The sequence below is a fragment of the Anabrus simplex genome, chromosome 5 (assembly GCF_040414725.1).
Source record: "Anabrus simplex isolate iqAnaSimp1 chromosome 5, ASM4041472v1, whole genome shotgun sequence".
NCBI classification, from domain to species: Eukaryota; Metazoa; Arthropoda; class Insecta; order Orthoptera; family Tettigoniidae; genus Anabrus; species Anabrus simplex.
In genome coordinates this window covers 60,703,708-60,728,658 of record NC_090269.1, presented here as the reverse complement: position 1 = coordinate 60,728,658, position 24,951 = coordinate 60,703,708, and the positions used below count along the sequence as shown (strand labels likewise).

General features: G+C 39.1%; 1 protein-coding gene across 9 annotated transcripts in view; it reads right to left on the bottom strand.

Annotated features, from left to right (window-relative positions):
• Positions 1 to 24,951, bottom strand: part of LOC136873746 (PC4 and SFRS1-interacting protein) — a 334,787-nt gene that overhangs the window by 79,994 nt on the left and 229,842 nt on the right. For all 9 annotated transcript variants that reach the window (XR_010860165.2, XR_010860166.2, XM_067146927.2 and 6 more), the window contains 4 exons: positions 16,662 to 16,855; positions 8,756 to 8,930; positions 3,956 to 4,009; positions 3,810 to 3,875 (listed from right to left, as the gene is read on the bottom strand). Coding sequence is in view for 7 of the 9 variants with exons in the window: in XM_067146927.2 (XP_067003028.2) it covers positions 3,810 to 3,875; positions 3,956 to 4,009; positions 8,756 to 8,930; positions 16,662 to 16,855 (489 nt within the window). In the remaining 2 variants the exon portion in view is untranslated. The remainder of the gene's footprint in view (positions 1 to 3,809; positions 3,876 to 3,955; positions 4,010 to 8,755; positions 8,931 to 16,661; positions 16,856 to 24,951) is intronic.

Genomic DNA, 24,951 nt, shown 5'->3' with positions numbered 1-24,951 from the left:
GGAATTTTGTCTACATGCATATAGCCTATTGTTGTGGAAGCCATGCATTTAAGCGATTAGAAAAACTGAGAACGCAATATAGGCCAACTTCATCAAGCTCGCCATTCCTCAACAACACAGAATATTCAATAGTAAGCAGATCAAAACATTGAACATTCGATCAATCTATCATATAGCTATTGATATTATTGGTTACTTCACATTCGAGATCACACCTTATTAACTTTTCATTACAATTTATTCCTGGCATAAAAGACATGCCCTAGAGTAATGTTATAAAAACTGAAAATGTGTTTATATTACATGGATAAATACGGTATGTCAATTTTCCAGAATTTTTCCTGAATTCCCTGACATTTCCAGGTTTTCCCGTTATTTATCGAATTCCCTGACATTCCCCTGTTTCCCAGGTTTTCCATACGGGTGGACACCCTGAACATCTATATCAAACATCGCACATTCGCGCACATTTCTCGTATTAATAAACATTGATATTTCATTTGAAAGCAGCCAATGTGCGAAGGACTTCCGGCCACTGGCGTATAAAGCCGAAATGGCGGAATTTGAAAACAAATGTTTGAAGTTCACCTAAGAATAAGCTAAAATCGGAAGAAATAATAGAATAGTGGGAGTCTCCCGCGAATAATTGGGAGGCGGGAAAAACTGTCGAAAAGTGGGAGTCTCCCGCCTAAATCGGTAGGTATGGACAAGTTTTCAGAGGTTGCTCAGGGATATTGGCCTTGTATTTTGATATAAGAAACCCATGGTTACTAGTGACTTATTACCGAGTCATTACTCGACTCCCTTTGTGTTTGTTTACATGGAAATTTGTTTTCATTCTCCTTAAGTCAGCACTCTCTCTCTGAAGAGTGTAGAATGTGATTAGTCTATGAAAAGCTAAACACAGAAAAACAGTATACAATACAGGGTAATGACTAACGTTATTTGAATTTACTCAGTATTAGTCTTAATATACTGTATGATTGGTGTTGATTATTCTTTTAAGGGTGAGATATTGTGATCCGCAAGTTTAAAGTGCAGAAAAACACTGCTTGTGTACTGTGTAAACTGTTCTCAGTGTTTAGTGATAACAGATGAGCACTCAAGATGGAACTATGTATAAGTATTCAATTTCAGAGGTGATCGTAACATGTATTTGACTTATATTAGTATTGTTTGTAATCTCTCCCCCCTTGCCCTCCTTTTGTACTATGCGCGTATTGTTAAAAAATTTCCCCTTTAGGATCTTCTGGATTTCTATTTTTGAAAGTTGGCACAACTGCACTTGAGAAGATGCTTTCCATGCTGCAACATCACGTTTGGAGCTGGCTATGTGGACCACCAACCTCCGCTAGGAGAAGACGCCTCAAGAAGAAGAATAAAGAGATCAACATCTCATTTTTAAATTAATGTATCTACCCCTTAATTCCGTTTCCTGATGCGGGTTTAGGGATGAGGATAGATGAAATGATACGGCATGTTTCTTACGGCCAGATGCCCATCCTGTTGTCAACCTCCGTTGAGGAAATAGTGGAGATGAAGTGAGTGGTGGTGAATGAAATTGGATACGAAAGTGGAAGGAATCAACTGTGGCCTATGAACAGGAAATGTCCTGGCATTTGCCTGGAAGAGAAAATGGGAAATTGCAGAAACCATTCTCAGGACAGCCGACGGTAAGATTCGAACCCACGCGTCTCCTGAATACAAAGTTTGGCTCCATAACCATAGCATATTAACATGCGCAGCCACTTTGTTCAGTATCCCTTCATTTCTTGATAATCCGAGGATAATGAGGTAGAGACTCGATACCACAAAAATTATCCCTACATCACATGCCTCAATTCCCTACATGTACATCAATGGTGAGCGAGCGACTGATTGATTGACAGGAGCATAGTCCAACTTAGTAAATGAGAGACTTCTAATATAGACACACTGTTAGTAGTTTCTCTGCCTTGGAGAAAACCCATAAAAGGTTTTTAAATTTGCAGAGACAGGAGATTTTTTAACGTTACACTCTGCATTTTCTTTGCCAAAACTTTATTTCTTAGGTTCATTAGGGATCATTTAACTTCAACAATTCTAGTGCTAACACGGAGGGACAGTCCTCTTTTCTACAATTTCTTGATGGCTGAAGGTATGTATATCAAACTGGAACGAATCAATGTAAGTTCCTCGCAACTGCCATCTTTACTCAAAACCTCTTGTGCTTCCACAACAGAAGCAGCTTCTTCAGAATCGAGGTCTTCAATTACCCTTTTTAATACTTCAAAATTATCAGCATAACAAGTAGCAACTTTGGGTCACGTTCCCCATCATATTTCCTTCAGTACAGAAGTCAAGACGTTCACTTCAGGAAAGGAAGCTCGTACAACTTCAGCAACTCAAAGTCCTTGTGGTACACTTGCGATTGTATCATTTTGCGATATAATATTCGCAGGACCTCCCATGGCTTTAAATACAAAATGCAGCATCAGTGCAGCCCATGAGAACATGATAGTACAGAATGCATGATGGCCACAAATAATTAAGGGCTTCATTGAATTCGTCAATACTTTTGATTGAAGGTTTGTCTACTTTTTATATGAACAGATATTTGAGGCTCAAACAAACGTCTATATATCGAAATGAAAGTTGTTTAAAGCCACTGAATTGAATTTATCCTTGTCCTTTCATATTTGTCCTTGCCTCCTAATTCTGTTGTTACTTCTTTCCACACTGACTTGCCATTGCATTAGTCTTATTATGTGTTCCTTTTTTATTGCAATCTTTCTAAATATGATTCTGATTTGATTTGACACTTCTTCCTTTCTAATACGTACCGGTATATCATCCCATTGGGATACTTTTCTCTTTTTGTGTTTAGCCTGTGTTCCTGTTCTTTTACCATCTATATCATTCATCCTTTTGTCTCTTCTTTTTCCTTTGTTCATCTTGCTTTCTTCTTGTCCTACACTACCCACAAGATTGAAGATCTATCATGATAGTCCATCAATGAGTGTTGAAGCCAGCCCTCCAGATGAAGCTGGGAAGCATACATGAGCTCGTTGGGGCTAAGAAGAAATGGATGTAGAACTGGGATTGATGAGGAGAGAGCTAATTTATCTGCAGTCAGCAGTGTATGAAGATGATGTAGAGATTGTCCTTTCCTTTTGTTTTCTTTCTATTTCTCCCTCTTCCCACACTGACATGTCATTGTGATTTTTCTGTTATGTGTTCTTTCAATGTTCCTGTCTTTCTACATATGACTTGAATTGCACTTGATTGTTCCTTTCCATTACCTACTTATGTAGAACTGATGGGTTCATTTTCACCTTTTGTGTTTGTCCTGTGTTTGTATTCTTTTACCATCTATATTCATCTTTAATCTATTTTCCTTTGCTTATCTGGATTTCTTAATGTCCTACACTACCCATAAGAATGCTGATCTGTGAGGATGGCCCTCGGCGAGTGTTGAAGCCCTCCTAATAAAGGTGGGAAGCAGAAACCAGCTCGTCAGGGGCTGAGAAGAAAGGGATGGGGAAGAACTGGGACTGACGAGTAGAGATGATCCAATCTATCAATAGATGGCAGTGTATGAATAATATGTGGAGACTGTCCTTGTGTCCTTTTTTTCTTCTTTCTATTTCTCACTCTTACCATACTGACCTAACATTGTGTTTTTCCTGTTCCTTTCATTGTTCCTGTCTTTCTGTATGAAGTAAGTAAAAGTTCTGTCTAACATAATTAAATGTCATATTTTCTTAAATATAAATATGAAAACTCAAAACTTACAGTATTTGATTAGGCAACCACAGCCCTTTATTTACCTTAAATTTGTTGTAAATATGTTCAGCCTTTGTCCGGATTTGATGAGCTTTGCTCGCAAACTTTACCTGCAAGACAAAATTCAACATCAGAGAGATTCAAATGCAGTAATTCCACTCACACCACTCTATTTAAGAAAAAGACTTACTTTCTCTTCATCATTGAAACCCCAGCTATTCGTATTACCAACATATTTCCGTAACTGTAACAGAAAAAAAGAAAAACTAGTAGAGTTCCTCTTTCCTAATGACAAAAAATACATATTTTACAGGATACAAAACAGCATAATAAAAAAAAAGGAAGTGCATGAAGACAAATTTACTCATAATAATTTCAACACCTTAAATGAATATATTTATACTAATTATGTAATTATGAAAGTATTTTGCAATGTAATATATCACAACATAACTGCATTTCAAATTCACATTTACATTTGGTTCCACAATTTTCTAGTGCTACCTTGTGTTAGGTAGACAATACATTACATCATTGGTCTGGAAATAACAGCCAGGACCTTTATACATAAAGCAAATTTTTGAGCTAAGATGTCTATCTGCATTGAATCTTTGAGTGTTAACAATGCGCCCATAGAACAAAAGGACGGCAAGGGGGGCAGAGATTACAAACAATACTAATATAAGTCAAATACATGTTATGATCACCTCTGAAATTGAATACTTTCACAAAGTTCCATCTTGAGTGCTCATCTGTTATCACTAAACACTGGGAACAGTTCACACAGTACACAAAACAGTGTTTTTCTGCACTTTAAACTTGCGGGTCACAATGCCACCGTCAAAATTAAACTAAACATGTGGACTTATTTTCAAAATTCTGTCAAGTTCACAGTATGCAGGCTGTACCGTGAAGAAGGTTTTCTTTCCACTCCTCGTCTTATTTCATTTGTGTGTAATTGTGCTTGCAAGCTGTTTTAATTCAGGTGTTATTTATACATGTTATATTGTATTATGTTTTCTTTGGATTGCCCTTTTCCTTAAATAAAACGTTGTCCTCATTCCCTCATGGCCCCAGGATAAAGGGATTTTCTTCCCGTCCTGGGGTATTTTCCATCTTATGTTGGCTATCGTCCTCTTGCCACCACGATCTGGTGAGAAAACTCCCCTCCCCTTTGGGTGTGCGCGCGCCTCTCCCTGCTGGGCAGGCGAGCGCTTGCTGGACCTTGCCGTCATTCTGACTGACTTACTTGCTCGTTGCACTTTGCAGCCGGTCCCACCGCGGCCTCGAACCAAGGACTCACCAGACGTGGAAGTAAGACTTTAGAGAGTTACCCCCTTGTGTAGCGCGTTAGTAACAGTTTGAGGAAGCGGAATGCAATCATAAAGAATCTATATGTTGGGTAGGATTAAGCTATAGTTTATGTAAGGTTTTAATAGGTTCTCGCCCCGGGCATGTTTCACTCTAAAACATAGTATGTATGACAGATGTACTTTAGGGTCTTACGACCTGTGTTTCTTTTAGCCATGTTGTCCTTAAGTATGGGACAGATCACCTTTAAACATTGTCTTTAAATTTGTATTTGCGTAAAGCATTTCGGTCTCAGAAGTTTAAAAGAGTTTCTGTAAATGAGTGTAATTACTGAGTACGAGAAGGTACCAGAAGGTCGGGGTAGATTGAGCAAGTATTATGGTGTTTAAATTCCTTACTGTTATGGGTGTTTACCTTCGAGGTATATATTGTATGCTTTCGCGCAGTTTTCTAAATTAACGATTTTTCTAGCGTGACCCAGAACCTTTTGGTACTGTTGGCATGTCTGGGATACCAGGAGACCCTAAGTTGGGTAGTTGTAAGTAAACGATGTATTTTGTTTTCAGGGCTAGGTCCGGTTTATAACGAATATTATACTAATTAGGAAATTGTGCTGGTCACATGTATTTATATTGTTTTAGAATGGTGCTTTAAATTGGGACATGTCCCTGGTGTTGTTAAATATTGTGTACCGAAGTAACGCAAAGTTTTCCATTTATATAATAAATTGTTATCTGGCAAACTTATCGTGCCTTTACGTCCCATTCCCTCGGCCCACCACTTCTTTCAGTAATCGCTACCGGGTATAAAACCCAGTACACAGGCTATTATCCGTCACAGGTTGGAGAGGAAAGATGGAGATGAGTTCCTTTCTTCAGAAATTCTGGAGAAAAACTACTGGAGTAACATGGACCAGTACTTCTGGTTTACAAAACAGAAATAGAATCCAGAATTTGACATTGAGGACCTAAACTGATTTTGGTTCTTTTTCACCAAGCTGAACACACGTTCACACTCACCATTGCTGCGCGGTCGAGTCAGAACAGAAAGCATTAGCCTGGATATCCTATCATACTTAGGAATACCATCAGTTCCACAAATGTTCATCAAACGAGCCCATTTGGTGTCATCTGTCAGATTCTCACTCTCAACTGTAGCACAGTTGTCAATCTGAAGAGCTACAAATTGGTTCTGAAGCACATTCATTGCATCCTCAACCGACTCACTGTCTTTCTTGGCAGCAATGATGGAAATCTTTCTATAAAGAATTGTACAGAAGAAAACTGCGCATCTTTCAATTTTAGAAACATCTACAACCTTTGCATGTTTCAGTACTTCATCATTGAGAGGCAACTTGTTAATAATATAATCACATGCTGTGCAGAAGTAACCCCTGGCAGATGAAAATAATGCTGATTTATCTCTATCATTAAGTTTCTTCACCAAGTTCATTGTCTCAACACCAATGACTAGCTCGTCAATGTCTCTCTTATTCTCAATAAAATGGTATGGAACTTTTAATAAAAGGAAATTTTGATCACTTTTGGTTTAACAAGTCGGGAAAGCAGCTGCTTTAACAGGTTCGTCATTAGTTCTAGTAGTTTATGAATGTGAGGGGAAGCACTCTGAAGTGTAGAATTGAGATTCTCAAATAAAGGAATGACAGCATACAGGAAGGCGTACATACATGCATACATATCCCACGTCGTTCCATCTTAAGCGATGGGTCGGCAAACGAGGCTTCTCCACCAATTGCGGTCCCTGAACTTCTCTCCTTCTTCAATGCTTTCCAAAGTATGTCCTCTCTGTTGAATGTCAATCTTCACCATGACCTTGTTCCTGAGTCTTGGTCGCCCTCTTGGTCTTTTGTCTTCAAGTTTTAGATCGTACATTTTTTTTTGGTAATCTGTTATCACCCATGCGTCGCATATGTCCATACCATCTCAGTCGCTGCACTGTTATTTTGTCTTGCAGTCTTACAACTTGAGCCTGCTTGCGGATTTCCTCATTACGGACTCTGTCCCTCCGTGTTTTGCCGATCATGATACAGACAAATTTCATTTCTGCTGCCTGGATTCTACTAACATCTTTGTTTCTCATGGTCCATGTTTTGCAACCATAGATCAGGATTGGTATGTAATAAGTTTCATATACGATTCTCTTACATTTTGTTGGTATTTTCTTGTTCCATACTATGTCTTTAACTATTTTGTAAAAGTTGCTACCTGCCTGAATTCTGTGGGAAATTTCCTTATCTATAGAACCAGTATCAGAGATAACACTTCCAAGATATTTGAATTGATGGTTCATCTGTAGCTCTTTCCCCTCCATTTCAATGTGTCCCATTGGTTGCCCGTATCTCTTCATGACCATAACCTCACTTTTCTCTTGGCTGAAGACGAGTCCATATTCCTTAGCAGATTCTGCCCAGGAGTTTATTTGTCCTTGAAGATCTTCTTTAGAGTCTCCCCATAAGCATATAACATCTGCGAACAATATAACTTTCATTTTCTTACCTCCAATGGTTGGTGAACTTTTCTCTGAATCTCGTTCATCACAGTGACGAAAAGAAGAGACAGAGACAGAACAAGACAATTAAAAATGAATGGGGGAAGTTATTATCTACTAACATTTAATTTACTATCAAACTGAAGACCTCGAATTACGTTAATTGTTAAGAGTGAATTTGAGCTACACCACACTCAAACTAATGCTATATTAGATACGCCGCATGCATTGTGTACTGCCATCTTTCAGAGGTTAGCACAAGTATGTCTATCTTTCTCATTCACTCTCTTTCACTACCGTGCACACTCACTCATCTGTCCTTATCTCATTCTCAAAGTATTACGCGCTGCATGTGATTCGCGCTTTGTCTACATATCAGTCTAAGATAAAATTCTAAAAGAATTTAAAGGTATAAAGTCCACCTGTTCAATATGTTTACCATTTGATAAATGGTCTGTTTAAAAAGCTACATCAGACATGTTTCGACTTAGCCTAGAGGTAATCATCAGCTAAAATAACATAAAGAAGAAAGACGTATACAAAAAAACTACTCCATTCCTAACATCTTTCTTGGTATCCTCTCTTCTCCCATTCTCTTAACATGTCCATACCACTGTTTTCTATATATGCCTTTCTTTATGTTATTTTAACTGAAGATGACCTCTAGGCTAGGTCGAAACATGTCCGATTCAGCTTTTTAGACAGACCATTTATTAAATGGGAAATGTATTGAACAGGTGGACTTTATACAATTAAATTCTTTTAGAATTTTATCTTAGATATTTAAAGTCAATAGGAAGCGGAATGAAGTTCATTACTTGTAATATTACATATCAGTCTTGTTCAGTCATTCTGTTCGGGTCCACTCTTAGGCTGAAGGCTTAATTTGGACCTGACAAGTCATTTCCCTGTGTTTTGCCTGTTTTTTCAGAAAATGGGAACCCTATTTTTTCCCTGTCCTAGTATACATAGATGCCATAGTTATGTGTAGGACAATTTTTGATGCAAAACTGCCCATGCTAATTCTAGATAGACCCCCAGCACAAACACATATCCATGTTAAAAATGAGAGCCCTATGGACGATTAGAAAGGCGAATAATAAAAGTAATGCATGTCCAATAGGTTGATTCACAAAATAATAATAATTTGATCTATACAGTTTCTACTCACTCTCTTGATGGTTTCTACAACTTGAGGATGTTTCTTCAGCATGAGTGGATCCAACTGAAGCGAACACATCTCATCCAAAAGTAAAAGACATCGGTCAGGATTTGCTCGGGTAATACTGAGGTGTCCTTTCATGAGGGAATCCAACTCGACCATCCTAGCCTCCATCTTTAGCCATCTGGAAGTCAAGAGAGAGAGATATGTGACAGACTTGGTAGCAAAGTACTCTATTATGTTATACATCTGAAGTAATGAAGGAAGGCAGAAAAATGTGCATGTCAATGTGTGTAGAGAGAATAATTTTTTTAAAAATTAGAGAACAGCACGCATGAACACAGGGAAGACAATAAACTCCATACATAAACTAAGTTCAGTTCTTCTTATTCTGTTTCTTTTCAGTCCTTGACAAGCCTGTTTATACAATGTACAGTTTTCAGTCAGGAAAAGAATTGCTATTGTCCATATTTTACAGGTATGTTATACATTTCACATTTTCATCATCATCATTTCTCAACTCCAGTTTCCCGGGTGTGGTGTACAAGCGCTCGCCATCTCCTTCTGTCTTCATACATCTTCTGATCCAGTACATCCTCCCATTTGTATCCTCTCTCCTCCACATCTGATCTTACAGTCTCTATCCAACGTTTTCTTGGTCTTTCCTGCGGTCTTCTTCCGACGAGATTAAGGTTGAAATATTTTCTGGCAGGTCTTTCCCTGTTCATTCTCATTACGTGCCCATACCACTGATGTCTGCGTTTCTTTATGACACTGATCATAGGAACCTCAATACCAGCTACTTTCCTATTCAAATCATTTCTGATCTTGTCCTTTCTGGTTGTTTGGTCCATGGTTCTAATGAATCTCATTTCAGTTGCTTAGATTCTACTGAAGTTTTTGTTTAGTAGGGTACGTCTCTAAACCGTACGTGAGGATTGGTACGAAGTAAGTGTGGTACATGATTGTTTTCGCTTTCTGTGGTATTTTGTAGTCCCAGAGGAGATTCCTGACTTGACTGTAGAAGTTTGATGCTTTCTGTGTCCTGCTGAGTATTTCCTGCCTGACAGTGTTGTCTTTCGATATTGTGCTTCCGAGGTACTTGAAGTGGGAAGCTAATTCGATTTTTGCTCCTTCCAGAAATATATTTGAGCTTGTTCCTTCCCTGTTGATGGTCATTTCCACTGTCTTTGTTTTGCTCATCTTCAGTCCAAAATTTCTGAATGTGTTGTTCCATTCATTAAGTTTCTTCTGAACTTCAGCTTCTGTCTCTCCCCATAAAAGCACATCAGCAAATACCAGGGCGTTTGGTTCACTGTCCATTTTCTTGATAGATCTGATGGCCTTGTCCATTACTATAACAAACAGGAGTGGTGACAGAGCACTTCCTTGTTGGACACCTCTCTTTGTTTCAAACCATTCTGATCGTCTGTTGCCTATCTGGACACAGCTGTAGCACTTCTGGTATAGCATCTAGACTTTGTCAATTAAGTACTTTGGTACCTTTAGGTCTTCCAGACATTCCCATATCTTGTTTCGAGGAACACTATCATATGCTTTTTCAATGTCCATAAATGCAATCACAAGATTTCTTCTATATTCCCAGTACTTTTCTGTCAGCATCTTTACTGCAAACTTAAGATCCACAGTACTTCGACCTTTCCTGAACCCGTGTTGTTCTTCCTCAAGCAAAGGTTCCACTATCTTCCTACGTCTTGTTTCTATGATCTTTTTCAGCAGCTTCAGTAAGTGTGACAACAGTGTGATGCCTCTGTAATTTCCACATTTCCGTTGGTTGCCCTTTTTGAACAGCGGGATGATGACTCCTTTATTCCAATCTCCTGGAATTTTGTTCACATTTTCAACAAACTGAAAAACTGTACTGACAGTATATTAACCCTTTGCCCTCAACATTTGCTTAGCCATAATGTCTCCCAACTTGTAATTATTTGAACACAGGGAAGACCATAAACTCCATACATAAACCAGTTTCACTTCTTCTTATTCTGTTTCTTTTCAGTCCTTGACAAGCTTGTTTATATAACAATGAATTTTCAGTCAGGAAAAAAAAAAAAAAAAAAAAAAAAAAAAAAAGCTGTACTGTAAGTTTGCCCTCAAATATTTTTCTAGCCATAATGTCTCCCAACTTGTAATTATTTCAGACACTTTTTGCCATACTGGGAGATGTATTATGGAACACTTATTTACATACACTGACCGACAGAGCAAATGCAACACCAAGAAGGAGTGGTTCGAAAGGGATGAAAGTTGGGGAAAAAACAGAAACGGCACGGACGAATAATTGATGTTTATTACAAACCGATATGCAGGTTACACAATGCGCACGGCATCGACTCAGTAGGATGTAGGACCACCGCGAGCGGCGATGCACGCAGAAACACGTCGAGGTACAGAGTCAATAAGAGTGCGGATGGTGTCCTGAGGGATGGTTCTCCATTCTCTGTCAACCATTTGCCACAGTTGGTCGTCCGTACGAGGCTGGGGCAGAGTTTGCAAACGGCGTCCAATGAGCTCCCACACGTGTTCGATTGGTGAGAGATCCGGAGAGTATGCTGGCCATGGAAGCATCTGTACACCTCGTAGAGCCTGTTGGGAGATGCGAGCAGTGTGTGGGCGGGCATTATCCTGCTGAAACAGAGCATTGGGCAGCCCCTGAAGGTACGGGAGTGCCACCGGCCGCAGCACATGCTGCACGTAGCGGTGGGCATTTAACGTGCCTTGAATACGCACTAGAGGTGACGCGGAATCATACGCAATAGCGCCCCAAACCATGATGCCGCGTTGTCTAGCGGTAGGGCGCTCCACAGTTACTGCCGGATTTGACCTTTCTCCACGCCGACGCCACACTCGTCTGCGGTGACTATCACTGACAGAACAGAAGCGTGACTCATCGGAGAACACGACATTCCGCCATTCCCTCATCCAAGTCGCTCTAGCCCAGCACCATGCCAGGCGTGCACGTCTATGCTGTGGAGTCAATGGTAGTCTTCTGAGCGGACGCCGGGAGTGCAGGCCTCCTTCAACCAATCGACGGGAAATTGTTCTGGTTGATATTGGAACAGCCAGGGTGTCTTGCACATGCTGAAGAATGGCGGTTGACGTGGCGTGCGGGGCTGCCACCGCTTGGCGGCGGATGCGCCGATCCTCGCGTGCTGACGTCACTCGGGCTGCGCCTGGACCCCTCGCACGTGCCACATGTCCCTGCGCCAACCATCTTCGCCACAGGCGCTGCACCGTGGACACATCCCTATGGGTATCGGCTGCGATTTGACGAAGCGACCAACCTGCCCTTCTCAGCCCGATCACCATACCCCTCGTAAAGTCGTCTGTCTGCTGGAAATGCCTCCGTTGACGGCGGCCTGGCATTCTTAGCTATACATGTGTCCTGTGGCACACGACAACACGTTCTACAATGACAGTCGGCTGAGAAATCACGGTACGAAGTGGGCCATTCGCCAACGCCGTGTCCCATTTATCGTTCGCTACGTGCGCAGCACAGCGGCGCATTTCACATCATGAGCATACCTCAGTGACGTCAGTCTACCCTGCAATTGGCATAAAGTTCTGACCACTCCTCCTTGGTGTTGCATTTGCTCTGTCAGTCAGTGTATTTACAACAGCTTTGTACAGGTTCAAAATGCAAAAATATCGCACACAAAGATATAAGAAGAAAGACACAGATAGGTTTATCCCACATTTTCATCGGAATTTCTGGAGGGTGTGAAACTTTTCGAAGCAAAGTCCTGGGTGAAGTCTCGGTTGCTTCTCACAGGTTTTGCAGATGTGAACCATCTCTCGCCTCTCAACGCAACTTTCCTATTGCTGCAAGCCTTGCAGTCCTTCTACTGTGCCTTCCTTCCATGAACATCATATAGACCGTTTCTGAAGTGGAGTGTTTCTCAGAATGTTTAGTTTCGCGTGTTGTTGGTCTCATTCGTAAAGGGGATTAGTAGCTGGTCCGTAAAAATAATTGCCAGTACTGTAATTCTGTAACAGGCCTATTGCCGTGGCTTACAAATCCACTTACTGACCTAAAAGGGAATTTAGGCAGCCCTACATCACCTGTAGTCCACGATCTCTAAGCAGTATTAGAATTTTGTACATTTCGGTGCGGCCCGGGATGCGGCAACACATTATCACCTCCCCCAACATTACACGCATCGCTGTCATTATTATTATCATCAATCAGATCACTTTCATCACTTGCCTCGAAAAGTTCATCACTTTCATGGTCACTATCCGTAAATTCAGTCAAAACTGTCACCAATATTTCATACTCTGCCAAGCCGGGCGCCGCCATTTTTCCTCAATCGCTTTCCATTGAGCATATACATCACCAAGGAAACAGAGTAATATTGCCTTCACATTCTAAAAGAAGCTGTCTGAAATTCGTTCTCACAGTGCCCAGAAGATAGCAGCACTCATTGAATAATAAATAGAAGTTGTAATGTGCTCCACAGAGAAGTTGTGCGATGCAAAAATGTGTCTCACTTAGTTTACAATAGGAGTATATTTATTACCCCACCTATTCAATACAATTAGTACTACGTTATGTGGTTAATTAAACATAGAAAATCTAAATATTACGGGAACATATTTCGCCCTTCCTTTATACTCCTATTGTAAACTAAGCGAGATCGCTGTTTTCAATACAGAACAAAAATGAGAGTGATGGTTTGCAAAAGCGTGTGTCGACAAGAGCTTGACGCATGAGTGTGAGCACTGAACGGCAGCTGTTGAACTGTTGTTGACACGCGAGCGGAGTTAACTGAGCCAGCACTGAAATAGAATGGTTTCCTTCTTAACAAAAGTAAATAAGTAAAATAACAAGCTTGCTAAGTATTCAGCTTCATCATACAGGAGTGGAGAAGAAAAGAGCAGCACTACTTCTGGAAGAGATTTTTAGTTCTGATGTGGGAAGAGTCTACAATTCCATAATGGCAGAATCAATATTACTGAAAACACCAACAGTATCATGCAAAACCATATTTAAGCAGACCTGGCCAACAGATGGAAACTGCATATGATCATGATGATGATGATGACGACGAATACCATACTTAATGTTATGCCATCACCCAGGGTGTATAAAGATTAACTTACACTGTAAAATATTCTCCAATTGATCACATTACAGCTGTAATTCTCACACCAAAATTTTGTTCTTAATATTCAAAGAAAAAAGTATAAGAATTATGGCCGGCAAATACTGTATTCAATAGCCAAAACCATCTCTGTATAGAACATGAAGATACATACATACATACATATCCCACATCGTTCCATCTTGAGCGATGGGTCGGCAAACGAGGCTTCTCCACCAGTTGCGGTCCCTGAACTTCTCTCCTTCCTCAATGCTTTCCAAAGTATGTCTTCTCTGTTGAATGTCAATCTTCACCATGTCCTTGTACCTGAGTCTTGGTCACCCTCTTGGTCTTTTGTCTTCAAGTTTTAGATCCTTGGTAATCTGCTATCACCCATGCATCGCATATGTCCATACAATCTCAGTCGCTGCACTGTTATTTTGTCCTGCAGTCTTACAACTTGAGCCTGCTTGCGGATTTCCTCATTACGGATTCTGTCCCTCTGTGTTTTGCCGATCATGATACGGACAAATTTCATTTCTGCTGCCTGGATTCTACTAACATCTTTGTTTCTCATGGTCCATGTTTCGCAACCATAGGTCAGGATTGGTAATTTTTTTTTTGCTAGGGGCTCTACGTCGCACCGACACAGATAGGTCTTATGGCGACGATGGGATAGGAAAGGCCTAGGAGTTGGAAGGAAGCGGCCGTGGCCTTAATTAAGGTACAGCCCCAGCATTTGCCTGGTGTGAAAATGGGAAACCACGGAAAACCATCTTCAGGGCTGCCGATAGTGGGATTCGAACCTACTATCTCCCGGATGCAAGCTCACAGCCGCCCGCCTCTACGCGTACGGCCAACTCGCCCGGTGGTCAGGATTGGTACGTAATAAGTTTCATACATGACTCTCTTACATTTTGTTGGTATTTTCTTGTTCCATATGATGTCTTTAACTATATTGTAAAAGTTATTACCTGCCTGAATTCTGTGGGAAATTTCCTTATCTATAGAACCAGTATCAGAGATAACACTTCCAAGATATTTGAATTGATGGTTCATCTGTAGCTGTTTCCCCTCCATTTTAATGTGTCCCATTGGTTGCCCGCATCTCTTCATGACCATAACCTCACTTTTCCCTTGGCTGAAGATGAGTCCATATTCTTTAGCAGATTCTGCCCAGGAGTTTATTTGTCCTTGAAGATCTTCTTTAGAGTCTCCCCACAAGCATATATCATATACCATGAAGATGTTTCTCTCAAATTCCTTTATAAGGCTTATTTATTTTCCGATATGGTGGAGTGTTTTTTACTTAAAACATTTTAAAGAATAGTGCACAATACAATATGGAGATTTATAACTTGTAATGGTGGAGTGTTACCGCAAAGTTGCAATACGTCATGAACTTCATCACGTTTCCGACTATTCTCGTCTACACTGTGCAAGTGTTGATTTGAGCTTTTATATTTCAAAACAAAGTTTGTCAAAAATGTGAAATGTAACATTATAACATACCTGTAAAATATGGACAATAACAATTTTTTTTTTTCTGACAGAGAACTGTATCAACATTATACAAACAGTATTTCATACCAATTGTGACATACGGACTAGAAACGCTGGTAACTAACAAGAGACAAGATAGTAAGATCTAAGCAGCAGAAATGAAATTTTTAAGAACATTGGTTAAAAAGACAAGAAGTGATAGAATTCAAAATATAAAAATCAGAGAAGAGCTAAATATAGAACCGCTTGTACAGAAAGCAAGATTGAGATGATTCGGACATGTAAAAAGAATGGGAAAGGAACGGGTAGCAAGAAAGGAACTGGGAAGAGAAGTTAAGGGAAAGAGACCAGTTGGAAGACTGAGAAGAAGGTGGATGGATCAGATTTGTAAGGACATTAGAGAAGCTGTATTGGATGCGGTGGAAGTAATGGAGCAGGAAAAGTGGAAGGACAGAAAGGAGTGGAGGAGGCTTGTTAACCACAACCGGACGACTGGAGTGGGACACTGATGATGATGATGATGATGGTGGAATGAGCTTTACCAATGTAAATCGCAACAGACTTAACATTTTCCATAAATATCACAAGTACTGAATTGACTACTCCCATCTCTGGAACTCACCTCAGAGGACCGGAACAAGGTAGGTGCAGCTTCATCTGGCATCAAAGTTTGCTTGAAACTCTGATCATTAAAAGTACAAAAAGGACCTTATAGGTTGTGAAGAAAACATTTTTTTAATAGCATTTCCCATGAAAACAAACCTTAAGTGGCATTTAATTTTTAGCATTAGATGCCGCTGCAGGCTAAACGGTTGACTTTACATGGGAAATACGATCACCATCAGACTTAGCATCTTCAAATTAGTGCTGTGAGCCAGGTATCTGTTTTATAGTGTTCAGATCTGGAGGCATCCCTTATAAGTTAAGACTATGACGAGGAGACCAATGTCAAAGTGTTGTCATGGTCACATATTATGCCATGAAAGGCTATTGTCAACGGTTCTTCAATGAGTGTTGATACTTGCTTCCTGACAAAGTTGGGAAGCAGAATGAGCTCATCAGGTGCTGAGAAGAAACTGATACAGAAGAACTGGTTGATAAGAAGAGAGACCATCTATTTGAAGATGGCATTGTATGAAGATGCAGAGATTGTCCTTGTCCTTTAGTATTTTCAGTTTGTCCTTGTATTCTCTGTCACTCCCTCTTCCTACACAGAACTGCCATTGTGTCTATTCTATTACATGTTCACTTTTGTATTATTATCTTTCTATATGTGACTTATAAAGAAATAAAGCCCATATACCAACCTAAGTTTTCCTTTTTTCTTCTCTAGGATTCCATCCCACTGAGTATATTGTTTTTCTGATTTCTGCATGGCACTCTTACTTTTAAGCTGTTCCTGGATGTGTGTTGGTATGTTTTCGCCTGTACGGACTTGCTCTTTGATGCGGGAAGCAGTTTCCTCCAAGGCCTCTTCCCAAATTTCTTTTGCTCTTTCAGACTAGAAATACAAAACAAACTAAATAAGTAAAATATCACTGCTGCACCGTGCAAGTGAAAAATAGCTGTAATTTATCTGAGAATAAGAAGGTAAACTGACAAAAACATGTGCCCAATTAAAAAACTCACATTTTTCAGCTACCCTCCAAAATTCCTTTCAAGACACTGAATATTCAAATTAAAATAGGTTCATTTGGAAAATTTAGCACAGTATATTAAACCATCATTTGGAAAAATCTTTGTGTGTACAGAACCATTTGGAAAAATCTTTGTGTGTACAGAACAAGTCTGGAGAAAAAAATTACTATCTTTAATTGCAGGCTTCTTTGTGAAGAACATTTAATAAATTTCATCTTAAAAATTCCCTCTGCCTCAAGACCGTAATACTACACATTTTATGAAAATAATTTTCTGGCAATCAATTTTTGGGTCCAAAACTGTTTCTTGTCCACAGTAACAGCTATATGAAAGGTCAAGTACAAGTTCAAATAGTGAGATTTTATTTCTTACTTAGCAATAACTACATGTACAGTACAGTCCCTCACCATATTATTAGATGCACCTTGAATTTTTAACATGAGTTTAAGAGGTATAAAAACCTACTAAGATTATTTTGATCTGTCTACACGAAGGGATTTAATTTCTTCAAACATTACAGATTATTAATAACCGATAAACCATACAGTTTTAACATTAATTATTTTAATTTAAAAAAAAAATGTTCAATAAGCAGAACTAAGTCAAACATCTCCATACTTTGTCAAACCACCCTCAGCTCTTATCAATGCTATGATTTGGCTTGGAATACTGTTGATAAAGTTTGTACAGTGTCCTGCATCAGTGGGTAATGATACCAGACATGAATAATATTTTCAATGAGACTAATTTTTGTGGTGAATGTTTCCTTTGCCACTTCCTTTTTCACTACCTGCCAAACATTTTCTATCAGGTTCAAGTCCAGCAAATTTCCAGGCCAGGGTAACTAAGGGGCGTTTTCTTGCTGAAAAAAGGTTTTTACTGACTGCGCTGTGTGGCATGTAGATCCATCTTGCATAAACACAAATTATTCTCCATTAGGGAACCTTTCTTTTAATTGAGGCAGGAGCCTCCTCCATAACATCTCCTGCACTGGTCTTGCGTCATTGTTCCCTCAACCATGTACAGACGACCAGTGCCTTTCCCACTAATGACAGACCAAACCATGACTTTGGTGGCATTTTTCACAGTCTACACAATACAATCGGCATGGTACTTTTCACCAGGGCGCCTTTGTACAAAGTGAGATTTATTTGCCAAAATTTCAAATTTGGAATCGTCACTACAGAAAACCTGAAACAAAATGAAAAAGGCATGGCCTTGAACTCAGAAAATAAATGTATCACTGCTGTATGTATGCAAATACTGTTCACTTTAATTATACACACAGATTTCCAGAAGTCCAAATCTCGATGCTTGTGATCCTTTGCCCATGCAAGAAGTTTTGACATTATAGCAGCAGTTAATTTTGGCTTTCGGGCAGGCCTGCAAGCCTTGAAGTTCATCTGCGAAAGTTTGCAGCTTACAGTTCTTTCAGATGCAATGATGCCACTGTGTTCCAGTTAAATATTAATTTCTTTTGTAGAAGCAAACCGGTTCTCATGACATATCTTCTTTAAGGAGCACTTGGATCTTGGTGAAAATATTGGTCTTTTGCCACACCTGTCCTTTCTTTGAGGGACTAATTCCTCACCATAATAAATTTTCTTTACACGCCTTATGAATGATTCAGATATACCCAATCTTCAAGAAATCTCCTGATATGGATGCATATTGGGGCTTAGCCTACAAGGAATACAAAGCCTGCTCACTCGCAGTGCTCTCTTAAGAAACAGTGTCCGCCTGGCAGTGCGCGTCTCGACCACTGCAGCGCTAGTATACCACCTCATATCAGCACTCACTAGCATTGCTAACGGGAGTTAAAACCAGCACAAACTTATCTCTGCACTATACTTCCTGTATATTATATACGTTACTGAGCAGAATGAAGCAGAAGATAATAAATGTTCACCTTTTACCCCTAGGAGTTCAATTCAGCTGTGGATTTTCATTTCAGATAACACATATAACTGTCAAAATTTTTGTCTCGCATTTAAAAGGATATAAGGTCTGCACTAGATATTTTTACTACCGCACCGTAGATTTTTAGTGAAAGGGAACGACTTTAACTATTTTCCTTGATATTTTCTTCTCATAAATTGTTTTTCTTCTCGTGAAGTATTCTCGGCGATACTCATCTGTCATGCCATTAGCGTAGTTAGTGACAGAGGGGTGCAGAAATTTCTGCAGTATTATTCTGCTTTGTTCCTCAGGATGATCACTTTTCCCATACTGTAGAATAGGACTTTTAGCAACACGTGGCAAAAATATTTCGGTTAATGTTTGTGCTATTTTTGGACTGCCCAGCGTTACCGATAACATTTCGTCCCTTACTTGCCCCATTTTCATCAGCGATGAAACAAAACTTGGCTTTGGATACCTGAGACGTGAGACCACCACTGTCTTTGATTTTTATTAATGACGTTAGTGGATATGGTCTCTGGATACTACTAATTTTATTAACACACTCTTGACATGGCATGAGGTCTTCGACAACTCTTATCAAATACCCTCCAATATATGCCATTGCAGCACTCGACGGAGCGGTCACTAGGGTTCCATAACTTATCCTTGGTACCACTAACACAACAGAAAAAGGAAATTATTATCATCAGAACAGGAGCAATAATAATAATAATAATAAGTAAAGTAATTTTTGCCGTCACATAGTCTGCGTATTTACTGTACCACACCTTGTCTGCTTATTGCTTTAATCCATAATTCCCTAGTTGGCTCTTAGCAAGGGAATTCATGGAAACTTGTTCCAGGAACTTTATTTCTAGAGCCTTGTTTACAAAATGGAACGCAGCAGTACACCAGTGTAATATGATTGACGTATTTTTACAATACCCTTTTCCCATTTGGTCAGTGTGTGAATTAAGCTGAAAGTGTCAGGTTCCAATTCATCCTCAATTTACAAGAGTTTACCCGTTTCACATCGGATGGTAGAATTATATTCTGCGACGTTTTCAGCAAGAGGTGAGTGAAACTTGTGTTATTTTTCCCCATAACGAATTATTAATAATTTAGCAAAATCAACATGGTGTTTTAAATAATGCATATTAAGATACGTAAAACTGTAGCTGCCTAAAAATGTTGTAGAGCCTATTTGAGAGTCTGTTTTTGGCAGCTAAAATAACACTTTAGCTCCTAAAAATCCGAGATTTAGTAATCACTATATCAACAAACACAAACACCAGTCCCCGAGCCAAAAGAATTTATTAGACGTGATTATAAACACCCATTCGGCCGGCAATCGAATCCGGGACCTTCTGAACCGAAGGCCTCAACGCTGACCATTCAGCCAAGGATTCAGACAAAACAAAATCATTATTGAGTTTCATTATTTCTGTCTGTATTAACATTCAACTTTCATAGTGGACGTCACCAGTAAGCATACAACGTGTAGAAATACCGCCAACCGAGGTGTTCATGTGAGGTTGAATTGCAGCGCCTCTAGCGGCAAATATAAAATCCACAGGGCGGACAGCTATGAGTGGCTATTGGGCAGGCTTTGTATTCCTTGTAGGCTAAGATTGGGGCCAATCAGTGCTTTTACCTCCACAATCTTTCAACGTGTCAAATCTCTTACTTTACCCATGGTTTTCTAACGTACTGTATCTAAAATCTCTCAATAATCCGAAAACTTTATCATTAGAGGCTACAGACTGTAAATAAACCAGGAAACCAACAATACTAGATGTTAATAATCCACTTACACTTCAAACACGTTAGCTCTTGCTGTTTTCAAGACTGTAACTGGTGCCTGTTCATCTATAATTAGCTTTCACAAGAAAGATACTGCACAACAAATGAACTCATTTCATTCAATAATAGCTGTTTTACAATATTTATCCCATTAAACAATGACAGGTGAGCCAGTTTACAAAACCAGACCTCAGAAACAAATGAATAGTAAAAATTTTTTTAAAATCAGGTGCGTCTGATAATACGGCCAGGGACTGTATATATTGCATCATCATTTTCATTTCCCGTTTGTCCAGCTCTTGCCATGTCGGGTTGTTGATGGTACTTCTGCACCGTTGCCCCGCTTTCCTTCCACCACTACTCTTCAGTAACACTATTTATTCCAGTCATCTTGCTCTGGGCCTCCCTCTTGCCGCCTTTCTTTCTATCTTAGCCTCCAACACTTGTTTTGGTATCCGTCCCTCCTCCATCCTCATAACATGTCCAAAACATCTCAATTTATTCTTCTAAATCCTATTACTGCGTTTTTTTACCCCTATCCCTTTTCTGATCTCAACATTTCTACTCTGTCTCTGCTTTTCTTCCCTACCATACTCCTCAGGAACATCAACTCACTGGCCTGAATTTTACTCTCATTTCTTGCTGTCAAAGTCCAACAATTCCCAATGGTATATAAAAATACAGATATACTGCAAATATTCTATATAACAAATCTATATATATAAAATAAGAGTTTTGTCTGTACATTGCTCAGAATTTGAAAAGAATGGTATTTCTGTATTGGCCATGTCCACAGTAACAAGAAAATGCATTTTTTACTTTTCCGTAATTTCTGTCTGTCAGTCTGTATGTATGTACACGCATCACGAGAAAACGGCTGCAGAGAATTTAATGAAAATCGGAATATAAAGTCGGGTGATGAACCGCTACAATCTAGGCTATAAATTATTTTAATCATGCTGAGTGAAATGGTAGTTTAGGGGAAGGCCTGAAATTTAATCCTCAAATATTTATGTTGTTAGTGGTCGTGTCTTAATGAAAATCGCTAGACAAAGATGGGAAATAAGTCTCTACAATATACGCCATACACGCTGAGAAAAATGGTAGTTTAGGGGAAGGCCTAAAATTTAATGGTCAAATATTTATTTTATTAGTGGTCGTATCTTCACGAAAACTGGTATGCAAAGTCGGGGAATAGGTCGCTATAATCTAGGCTATCAATAATGCTATTCACTCTGAGTGAAATGGTAGTTTAGGGGAAGGCCTGAAATGTAATCTATATATAAAATAAGCGTTTTGCCTGTACATTGCTCAGAATTTGAAATGAATGGTATTTCTGTATCTATCATGTCCACAGTAACAAGAAAGTGCATTTTTTACTTTTCCGTAATTTCTGTCTGTCTGTATGTATGTATGTATGTATGTATGTTTGTATGATTGTACACGCATCAATAGAAAACGGCTGAAGAGAATTTAATGAAAATCGGTATGTAATGTCGGGTGATGAACCACTACAAGATCGGCTATAAATTATTTTATTCACGCTGAGTGAAATGGTAGTTTAGGGAAAGGCCTGAAATGTAATTCTCAAATAAGTTATTTATGTTATTAGTGGTCGTATCGATAAATCTACATATTTATAAAATAAGTGTTTTGTCTGTACATTGCTCAGAATTTGAAAAGAATGGTATTTCTGTATCGGTCATGTCCACAGTAACAAGAAAATGCATTTGTTACTTTTCCGTAACTTCTGTCTGTCAGTCTGTCTGTCCGTCTGTATGTATGTACACGCATCACGAGAAAACGGCTGAAGAGAATTTAACCCTTTCACCCCCACTGGAACATATATGTCCCGCAAGGGTATCAACCAATACTATTGGGATTTAATTCAATTATAATAGCACAGGACCGTGTCCCAATGGTTATCTATAGATTTGTTAGCTTTAGCATTGCCATGAATTTCCAACAGATGGCACGTGTTCTAAGTTTTATTCATAGAACGGGAGATTATCGATATGAGTCACTGTTTTCGCGCCAATTCTCAGAGGTTACATTATTGCGTTCATTGTGTAACACACGCAGGTGCTCATAGCGATAACAAATACCACTTTCTTGCATCTTACAATTTATTATATCAGGTTAGTGCAATTTAATATCTAATTTCTTTACAATGGGACACATATAACCCATTGGTAGTTTTCGTTGGGACATATAGTCCCAGTGGTATTTTATAACCTGGTTTACGAAATAGATTGTGTTTATTGTAGCTAAGATGACTTCAAAAAGACGGCATTGCGAGGATGTCTTTTCGAATGATAACCAACTGGCAAAGTTTTTAGGGACAAATGAAGAAGATTCAGTGTCAGATTTGGATTTCGGCTCTGATGATGTTGCAGATGTAAATTATGTGCCTAGTGACAATGATTCGGTACGTCTGGATGATGATACTGCCTCAGAAGCAGACAAAAACGACAATTGCAGGGAAAGTTAGACAGGAGCCAATGTCAGTATTTGGCTAATGCTTCTGGAACGCTTGCTGCAAGATGGCAGGATTCTAAAGAATTGGTGGTACTTAGCGACTGCCATGTGGCAAACGAAGTCGAAGTGCTAAAAAAAAAAAAAAAAAAAAAAAGGATGGAAGTAGAAAAGTAGTTCCCTGCCTAGAATCAACATCGTTCTACAATGAAATTATGGGAGGTGTAGACCTCTCTCAGAAAGTTGGAACATACGATTTTGATAAAAAATCTCAAAAGTGGTGGAGAAAGGTTTTCTTCAAGGTTCTCATGACGGCCGTTGTCAATTCTTGGATTTTGTATCAAGAAACCAAGCATAAAAGGATTCCATTGCTGGAGTACATTATTCCCCTTGCAGAACAAATGATGGCTGTTGGCAACGCAAAAGCAACAGTAAAAAGGAAGAGGATATCTGGGCGACCTACCTCGGCATCAAAATTGACGTATGTTGGAGGTCAGTTGCCGGTGGAAGGCAATACCAGAAGGCGATGTGTGAGGTGCTCAAAGCTGAAGAAAGGAACAAGAACCAAAACTCTCTGTACAATGTGTAAGCTCCCTCTGTGCAGGCCTACTTTGCATCTTATCACACTTGATCTGTTGCACCTAATCTAACCTACATGTGAAGTGTTCTAAAACTAACAATTTGATCTTATATATCATCGTTTTAAGTTTGGCTATTTAGTATTCAGTGTACCATATCTTTTATTTCATATTCTTATAAATAATGGCATTATAAATAAGAGTTGGCATCTTTCAAAATATACCAGTGGGACATATATGTCCCACACAGGAATACCAGTGGGACATATATGTCCCACCCCACTCAGAGGCACAACGTATCAGATATTAATTAGATATTGGAATTATATACTAATTAGAAGTTCGTTGATCAGTAAATGCAACGAAATAACCTAATTTATGAAAAAATAAAATTGGTAGTGAAAGGGTTAATGAAAATCGGAATGTAAAGTCGGGTGATGAACCGCTACAATCCAGGCTATAAATTATTTTAATCACGCTGAGTGAAATGGTAGTTTAGGAGAAGGCCTGAAATTTAATTCTCAAATATTTATGTTATTAGTGGTCGTGTCTTAATGAAAATCGCTAGACAAAGATGGGAAATAAGTCTCTACAATATAGCCCATACACGCTGAGAAAAATGGTAGTTTAGGGGAAGGCCTAAAATTTAATTGTCAAATATTTATTTTATTAGTGGTCGTATCTTCACGAAAATTGGTATGCAAAGTCGGGGAATAGGTCGCTATAATCTAGGCTATCAATGATGCTATTCACTCTGAGTGAAATGGTAGTTTAGGGGAAGGCCTGAAATGTAATCTATATATAAAATAAGCGTTTTGCCTGTACATTGCTCAGAATTTGAAATGAATGGTATTTCTGTATCTATCATGTCCACAGTAACAAGAAAATGCATTTTTTACTTTTCCGTAATTTCTGTCTGTATGTATGTATGTATGTACATGTATCACGATAAAACGGCTGAAGAGAATTTAATGAAAATCGGTATGTAAAGTCGGGTGATGAACCACTGCAATCTAGGCTACAAATTATTTTATTCACGCTGAGTGAAATGGTAGTTTAGGGGAAGGTCTGAAATGTAATTCTCAAATAAGTTATGTTATTAGTGGTCGTATCGATAAATACTACATAACTAACATAACTTTAGTTACGTCATAAGTTAGTAGTAGTTATGTAAGAAGTTATTAAATTTCCGATCACTTAT